Here is a 9,185-nt window from a genome sequence, read left to right as displayed (position 1 = left end):
ATGATGGACCCTTCACCTCCAAATCCATCCCGCTCCAGAGTACAGGCCTCGGTGTAACGCTCATTCCTTTGACGATAAACGCAAATCTGAACATCACCCCTTGTGAGACAAAACCGTGACTCGTCAGTGAAGAGCACTTTTTGCCAGTCCTGTCTGGTCCAGCGACGGTGGGTTTGTGCCCAGAGGCGACATTGTTGCCGGTGATGTTTCGTGAGGACATGCCTTACAACAGGCCTACAAGCCCTCAGTCCAGCCTCTCTCAGCCTATTGTGGACAGTCTGAGCACTGATTGAGGGATTGTGCGTTCCTAGTGTAACTCGGGCAGTTGTTGATGCCATCCTGTACCTGTCCCGCAGGTGTGATGTTCGGATGTACCGATCCTGTGCAGGTGTTGTTACATGTGGTCTGCCACTGCGAGGATGATCAGCTGTCCATCCTGTCTCCCTGTAGCGCTGTCTTAGGTGTCTCACAGTACGGACATTGCAATTTATTGCTCTGGCCACATCTTCAGTCCTCATGCCTGCTTGCAGCATGCCTAAGGCACGTTCACACAGATGAGCAGGGACCCTGGGCATCCTTCTTTTGGTGTTTTTCAGAGTCAGTAGAAAGGCCTCTTTAGTGTCCTACGTTTTCATAACTGTGACCTTAATTGCCTACCGTCTGTAAGCTGTTAGTGTCTTAAGACCGTTCACAGGTGCATGTTCATTAATTGTTTATGGTTCATTGAGCAAGCATGGTAAACAGTGTTTAAACCCTTTACAATGAAGATCTGTGAAGTTATTTTCGATTTTTACAATTTATCTTTGAAAGACAGGGTCCTGAAAAAGGGACGTTTCTTTTTTGCAGAGTATATTATATATGTTACACAACATACTTTACTACTGTATCATAATTTTACTGAATTGAAGGCCATGTTTGAATGGTACAATGTAATGTACACACACATAATAGCCAATATAACACCTGTTTGTGAAAACAAACATCAAGGGCTGTACACATAACCTTGAGTAGAACAAAACAATCTGATGCTTAGGTACACTACTTTGGACCATTGACCATGATATTTATTTGATTGAGAGCAAGCACAGTATCCATGACAGTGTGAGCATATGATATGTTATGTATATTATGCACATAGAGCTGTTTGTTAACACACACAAAGTATAGCATTGGCCATGAATGGGCTATTCACCTTTTCTGTGGTTTACAATACCACTTTATGTAACCCATTACAAAACAATTAACTCAACAGGTCATTATTGTAAAATATAATTTGCTTTCAATAACCAGTGGTGGAAAAAGTACCTAATTGTCATACTTGAGTAAAAGTAAATATACCTTAAAAGAAAATGACTCAAGTAAAAGTGAAAGTCATCCAGTAAAATTCTACTTGAGTAAAAGTCTAAAAGTGTTTGGTTTTAAATATACTTAAGTATCAAAAGTAAATGTGAATCGCTAAAATATAGTTAAGTATAAAAAATACATTTCAAATTCCTTTAGGAAAGGGAAAGGGGGATACCTAGTCAGTCGTACAACTGAATGCATTCGACTACAATGTGTCTTCTACATTTAACTCAACCCCTCTGAATCAGAGAGGTGCGGGTGGCTGCCATAATCGACATCCACGTCTTCGGCACCCAGGGAACAATGGGTTAACTGGCTTGCACAGGGGCAGAAGAAACCCAGACGGCACGATTTTCTTGTTTTAAAAATTTACGGATAGCTAGGGGCACAATTCAACATACAGACATAATTTACAAATGAAGTTTTTGTGTTTAGTGAGTCTGCCAGATCAGAGGCAGTAGGGATGACCAGGGATGTTCTATTGATGTGTGTGAAATAGACAGTTTTCCTGTCCTGCTAAGCATTCAAAATGTAACAAGTACTTTTCTTTAGGAATGTAATGTAGTACCTATCTTTCTGACGTGGTCCTGCCGTACATACCTACACGTAATCTACGGTCACAAGAAGCAGGCCTCCTAATTGTCCCTAGAATTTCTAAGTAAACAGCTGGAGGCAGGGCTTTCTCCTATAGAGCTACATTTTTATGGAATGGTCTGCCTACCCATGTGAGAGACGCAAACTCGGTCTCAACCTTTAAGTCTTTACTGAAGAGTCTCTTCAGTGGGTCATATGATTGAGTGTAGTCTGGGCCAGGAGTGTGAAGGTGAACGGAAAGGCTCAGGAGCAACGAACCGCACTTGCTGTCTCTGCCTGGCCGGTTCCCCTCTTTCCACTGGGATTCTCTGCCTCTAACCCTATTACAGGGGCTGAGTCACTGGCTTACTGGTGCTCTTCCATGCCGTCCCTGGGAGGGGTGAATCACTTGAGTGGGTTGAGTCACTGATGTGATCTTCCTGTCTGGGTTGGCGCTCCCCCCTTGGGTTGTGCCGTGGCGGAGATCTTTGTGGGCTATACTCGGCCTTGTCTCAGGATGGTAAGTTGGTGTTTGAAGATATCCCTCTAGTGGTGTGGGGGCTGTGCTTTGGCAAAGTGGGTGGGGTTATATCCTTCCTGTTTGGCCCTGTCCGGGGGTATCATCGGATGAGGCCACAGTGTCTCCTGACCCCTCCTGTCTCAGCCTCCAGTATTTATGCTGCAGTAGTTTATGTGTCGGGGGGCTAGGGTCAGTTTGTTATATCTGGAGTACTTCTCCTGTCTTATCCGGTGTCCTGTGTGAATTTAAGTATGCTCTCTCAAATTCTCTCTTTCTCTCGGAGGACCTGAGCCCTAGGACCATGCCTCAGGACTCCCTGGCATGATGACTCCTTACTGTCCCCAGTCCACCTGGCCGTGCTGCTGTTCCAGTTTCAACTGTTCTGCCTGCGGCTATGGAATCCTGACCTGTTCACCGGACATGCTACCTGTCCCAGACCTGCTGTTTTCAACTCTCTAGAGACAGCAGGAGTGGTAGAGATACTCTTAATGATCAGCTATGAAAAGCCAACTGACATTTACTCCTGAGGTGCTGACTTGCTGCACCCTCGACAACTACTGTGATTATTATTATTTGACCATGCTGGTCATTTATGAACATTTGAACATCTTGGCCATGTTCTGTTATAATCTCCACCCGTCACAGCCAGAAGAGGACTGGCCACCCCTCATAGCCTGGTTCCTTTCTACGTTTCTTCCTAGTTTTTGGCCTTTCTAGGGAGTTTTTCCTAGCCACCGTGCTTCTACACCTGCATTGCTTGCTGTTTGGGGTTATAGGCTGGGTTTCTGTACAGCACTTTGAAATATCAGCTGATGTACGAAGGGCTATATAAATACATTTGATTAGATTTGAGTAAAAGTAAAGTACATATACCCCAAAAAACTGCTTAAGTAGTACATTAAAGTATTTTTTTACTTAAGTACTTTACACTACTGTCAATAACTTAGATGGATTAATAAAGGTTAAATAAACCTAGATATATTCACAATACAAATACACCAACTACACGTTGGAGCAGACCAGGTCTTTGGACCCAGACACGTTGAGATCTATACTGGCTTTGGACTTCTTCTTAGCCAGTTTGCCTTGCCTTGCCTCAGACTTGAGATACTTCTCCTTGTTGTGAATGACCTGGATGTACTGGTCTGTGCTGCTGTTCTGCTGGTCGCTACTGGAGGCCAGAGAGGCCGAGTCCGACTCAGTCAGGGAAGGCTCCAGCTTGGACCTGGATGTCTTGGGCTTGACCTGGGGCTCCAGGCGTCTTCCAGGGCCCTGGGGGGGTGAGTGTACAAGTCTGCTGGGGGAGTGGGGGTGTCTGGCTGGGGACTGTGTGTGCCTGACTGGTGGTGGAAGCTCCGCTCCTCTGATGCTGGTCTGGGAGAGGGAGTGCAAGCGCGTCTCCATATCCTCCCAGTCCCCTTTTTGGGCTTCACCGCCGTAGCGCCCCCTAGCAGTGTGGCTGTCTTTTGACGCCATAGACAGCTTGGTCTCCAGGCGCTCTCCGATGTAGAAGCGAGCTGGCTGTTGGAGGTCGGAGAGTGAGCGCGGCCGGTGAGTCTGCCCGAACGACCCCCTCCTAGACTCCCTCTTCCCCCCTGCCTCTTCCTCCTCCTCTTCATCACTCAGGTGTGACTGCGGCGGATTCGACCTGTGTGGGTGCCCATGCAGATGCGGAGCCCTTGGAGTATACCGCTTGGTATTCCGCGGGATCAGCTCTACGATTTCACCCCCCGGGTCCTCCGCTCGGAAGTGGCGAGGGACGCGTGTGGCTGATCGAAGCAACTTTTTTCTAGCTTCGTGCTCGTTGACGATGACGTAGCGCGTGGTGTAGGGGCGACGGCCCACGTAGCTCTGGGCGGTCACTATCCCAGCTGCCTCTGCGGAGTGCAAGGGCCTGATGGTCTTCCTGTAGAGTGGGTCGGAGTGGATGTTCTCTGAGGAGTAGCGTGTCGGGGGGTTGTACGCCACATGATGGTAGGACTTGGACCTGCAGGTACCGCTAGGGCCCCCCAGGTAGGAAGGGTGTCTGGTGACAGAGGGAAATATGGATGATAAATGTTACTACTGTATGTGGTCGTAATGAGAGACCACTTCGACTTGAATCATTACAGTAACAAATACTACTGATACTGTGTGTCGTTGATTCCTTCGGTAGGGACAGTAGTCCAGGACATAGTATGCCCAAACCAGCTTTAGAAGAACTTAAATACCCCACTGCTTATTAGCTACTGTTGAAGAAAACTACACTTTTCCTTTCCTTTGACCCCTGACTTGAGTGAAAGCAATGAGATACTTTGGGCTAGGTGCTGGAGTCCCCCTTCAGAGGTTTATTTAGGACTAACAACATGGACACTAACCCTTAATCCTCCTGTAGACACACCTGTAGAGGACTGTATAAAAGCCTGTGACTGACCAGACAGAATAACACATAATATGTGTGTGTGTGTGTGTGACACACCTGTTAGGGATTATCTCCGGCCTTTGCTTGTGAAGTATGGACACTGTTGGACTTCTAGGCGCCCCAGCAGCAAATGTCGCCCTAGCGGTCTTGACTCTCGATGCTGACTGGGTGATGGTGCGGATGCCGTTGCCACGACGATCGGGCGACTGGAAGTTTGTGACACTGCCGTTGGGTCGTGGCGACGGCGTGCGAATGGACGACTCGCGGCTGGTGATGTCACCATCCTGCTGGTCAGGCTTCCTGTCCCCCCCGGGGACCTCTGGGGCCTGTAGCCTCGCTATGGGTGGGGGTCAGAGGTCAGGGGTTACAGGTCAGAGATTATAGCTTAGGTGTTCAAAAGTTCAACATTTTAATTGGTAAAGGTTAATAGTCAAGTGAGGTGAAGGGTTAAAGGTCAGATGTAAGATATTAGGGGATATGTAGACATAGACTACATAGAACCAACCAACCAGAAAGTAGAATGATGAGGTTTACCTGAAGCCAGCTGTAATACCTTCTTCTTGTCTTCTGTTCTCTCCTGACAAATACATTTCTGTTCAGCATACAGTCATGAGACTAAGTGGGCATCCCAAATGGCACCATATCACCTACATTGTCCACTACTTTTAACCAGAGCCAATAGTAGTACACTGTCTAGGGAATATTTGGGATGCACTCTAAGTTCATATGTATTTTTGTTTAATGTATAATAGTGACTGACTTCGAGAACTATAACTATAGCGTCTATAACTCACAGTCTGAAGCTGCATCCTCAGCTGGTTGTTGGTAAATTTAAGGGATCTGGCAATGGCCTGAAGGTAGTAGATCAACATGCTGAAGGACACAGAGAGTTACCCCAAGAGGACTGACACAATGACTGATCAACATGCTGAAAGACACAGAGAGAGTTACCCCAAGAGCACTGACACATTAACAATGCATAGAGCAAGTCAGGCTACATTGTGTGTGTGTGTGTGTGTGTGTGTGTGTGTGTGTGTGTGTGTGTGTGTGTGTGTGTGTGTGTGTGTGTGTGTGTGTGTGTGTGTGTGTGTGTGTGTGTGTGTGTGTGTGTGAGTCTGTGTGTGTGTGTGTGTGTGTGTGTGTGTGAGAGTCTGTGTGTGTGTGTGTGTGAGTCTGTGTGTGAGAGAGTCTGCATTCCTGTGTGTTTGTGTGTGTGTGTGAGTCTGTGTGTGAGTGTGTGTGTGAGTCTGTGTGTGTGTGTGAGTGCACTCACAACAGCAGCAGCAGAGCGGGCAACGCTACGACAGGGCTGGTGACGTAACTCATCACTTTACTGAACCACAGCGGGAAGTCATTGGCTATCGTCTCTGAGATGATGTCATAAATCTTCTCCTGACCACTGCAGGGGAATGAACGCGCACGCACACACACACACACACACACACACACACACACACACACACACACACACACACACACACACACACACACACACACACACACACACACACACAGCAGAATTAAAGCTATACAGTCTTTTCTTCTTTGCGTCTTTGTGTGATGATAATAAAAATAATCATGGATTGATGTTTTATAGTGATTTTCAAGGTTCTCAATAGGAGTTAGATCATTCACAAACACACACACACTTGGGTTACAATCATGCACACAGACACACAGACACACACACACACACACACACACACACACACACACACACACACACACACACTTACCTTAAATGACCTTAAATTACAAGGGCTAACTTTAAAATGGGCACCACATTTAAAGAGCTTCATGGGAATAATCACTTACCTAAATGGCCCGCAGTGTTGGGAAGGTCTGTATCTCACTATGGCGAAGATGGTGGGCAGCATACACAGAAAAAGCATGAACAACAGCATAGCCAGGTAGAAATTATTTGATCTGGAAACAAATGAGAGAAATAAAATGGTACTTTTATTTCTATATTGTTTATTTATCTGTGTTATTTCAAGTTTTTCTGCCTTTGTAATCCTGATCAACTATGTTAACAAAGACAGATAATCAAAAACCATAATCCATGTTTGTAACGTTTGTCGTCTGGAGAAAGAAAGGAGGACCAATGCGCAGCGTGGTAAGTGTCCTTTATTTTAATAAAACTACTGAACGCTGAACAAAACAACAAAAACGACAAAATGAACAGTCCTGTAAGGTGACGAAAAACACTAAACAGAAAATAATCACCCACAACCAAAATGGGGAAAACAGGCTACCTAAGTATGATTCTCAATCAGAGACAAACAGGCTACCTAAGTATGATTCTCAATCAGAGACAAACAGGCTGCCTAAGTATGATTCTCAATCAGAGACAAACAGGCTGCCTAAGTATGATTCTCAATCAGAGACAAACAGGCTACCTAAGTATGATTCTCAATCAGAGACAAACAGGCTACCTAAGTATGATTCTCAATCAGAGACAAACAGGCTGCCTAAGTATGATTCTCAATCAGAGACAAACAGGCTACCTAAGTATGATTCTCAATCAGAGACAAACAGGCTACCTAAGTATGATTCTCAATCAGAGACAAACAGGCTACCTAAGTATGATTCTCAATCAGAGACAAACAGGCTACCTAAGTATGATTCTCAATCAGAGACAAACAGGCTACCTAAGTATGATTCTCAATCAGAGACAAACAGGCTACCTAAGTATGATTCTCAATCAGAGACAAACAGGCTGCCTAAGTATGATTCTCAATCAGAGACAAACAGGCTACCTAAGTATGATTCTCAATCAGAGACAAACAGGCTACCTAAGTATGATTCTCAATCAGAGACAAACAGGCTGCCTAAGTATGATTCTCAATCAGAGACAAACAGGCTGCCTAAGTATGATTCTCAATCAGAGACAAACAGGCTACCTAAGTATGATTCTCAATCAGAGACAAACAGGCTACCTAAGTATGATTCTCAATCAGAGACAAACAGGCTGCCTAAGTATGATTCTCAATCAGAGACAAACAGGCTACCTAAGTATGATTCTCAATCAGAGACAAACAGGCTACCTAAGTATGATTCTCAATCAGAGACAAACAGGCTACCTAAGTATGATTCTCAATCAGAGACAAACAGGCTACCTAAGTATGATTCTCAATCAGAGACAAACAGGCTACCTAAGTATGATTCTCAATCAGAGACAACGATCGACAGCTGCCTCTGATTGAGAACCATACCAGGCCAAACACAGAAATACAACATAGAAAAAAGTACATAGACTACCCACCCCAACTCACACCCTGACCAAACTAGACAAAGACATAATAAAGGAACTAAGGTCAGAACGTGACAATGTTTGGTTAGAGACAATAGGAATGTTGGAATATATTTTTAATATACTATCATATTATTGTTTGGTTATACATTTTGACATTTACATTTTAGTAATTTAGCAGACGCTCTTATCCAGAGCGACTTACAGTTAGTGCATTAAACTTAATTAAGATATATAGGTGGGACAACCACATATCACAGTCATCAAAATTATTTTTTCCCTCAATAACGTAGCTATCAGTAGAATGAGAGCTAGAAGGGGGGGGTCAAACATACTGTTTGAAGAGGACGAGTTTCAGATGTTTTTGGAAGATGGGCAGGGACTGTCCTAGCTTCAGGTAGAAGTTTCTACCATTGGGGTGAGAGGACAGAGAAGAGCTTGGACTGGGCTGGGCCAAGAGACCTGAGGTGGCAGAACGTAGTGCTCAGGTTGGGGTGTAGTGTTTGAGCATAGCCTGAAGGTATGGAGGGGTAGCTCCTCTTGCTGCTCTGTAGGTAAGCACCATGGTCTTGCAGTGGACGTGAGCTTCAACTGGAAGCCAGTGGAGTGTGCAGAGGAGCGTGGTGACATGAGAGATTGAAAACCAGGCGGACTGCTGCGTTCTGGATAAGTTGCGGTTTGATGGCCCAAGCGGGGAGCCCAGTCAACAGCGAGTTGCAGTAGTCCAGATGGGAGAGAACAAGTGACTGGATTAGGACCTGCGTCGCTTCTTGTGTGAGGTATGGTCTTACTCTACTGATGTTGTAGTGCATGAACCTGCAGGAGCGACAGAGAACAACAGGGTGTTGTCCAGGTTCACGCCAAGGTTTTTTGCACTCTGGGAGGGCGACACTGTGGAGTTGTCAACTGTGATGGAGAGCTCTTGGTGAAAGATACCACAGAAAAAGCCAGCAACCGTCCCACCAGCCATGATTGGCTGAGATAATGAGTAGGCTGGACATGCAAAGAGAGTTTGGATTGGTCTGCCATATAGACGGCTTCTGTCTATTTGAGCTTTGTTTACCTAGCTAGCTAGATGTCTTAAGCTAAAGTGT

The 9,185-nt window shown here is 45.5% G+C and overlaps 1 protein-coding gene across 1 annotated transcript in view; it reads right to left on the bottom strand.

Moving 5' to 3' along the window:
* Positions 1–3,371: 3,371 nt before the first annotated feature.
* Positions 3,372–9,185, bottom strand: part of tmc3 (transmembrane channel like 3) — a 75,269-nt gene continuing 69,455 nt past the window's right edge. The window contains exons 23-28 of the mRNA XM_031812397.1: positions 6,654–6,764; positions 6,112–6,237; positions 5,633–5,711; positions 5,373–5,430; positions 4,896–5,175; positions 3,372–4,463 (exon numbers count right to left, since the gene is read on the bottom strand). Coding sequence (XP_031668257.1) covers positions 3,440–4,463; positions 4,896–5,175; positions 5,373–5,430; positions 5,633–5,711; positions 6,112–6,237; positions 6,654–6,764 — 1,678 coding nt within the window. The 3' untranslated portion in view covers positions 3,372–3,439. The remainder of the gene's footprint in view (positions 4,464–4,895; positions 5,176–5,372; positions 5,431–5,632; positions 5,712–6,111; positions 6,238–6,653; positions 6,765–9,185) is intronic.

Source organism: Oncorhynchus kisutch, unplaced genomic scaffold (genome assembly GCF_002021735.2).
Source record: "Oncorhynchus kisutch isolate 150728-3 unplaced genomic scaffold, Okis_V2 Okis03b-Okis08b_hom, whole genome shotgun sequence".
Taxonomy (NCBI): domain Eukaryota; kingdom Metazoa; phylum Chordata; class Actinopteri; order Salmoniformes; family Salmonidae; genus Oncorhynchus; species Oncorhynchus kisutch.
This window is presented reverse-complemented; position numbering and strand designations above follow the sequence as displayed.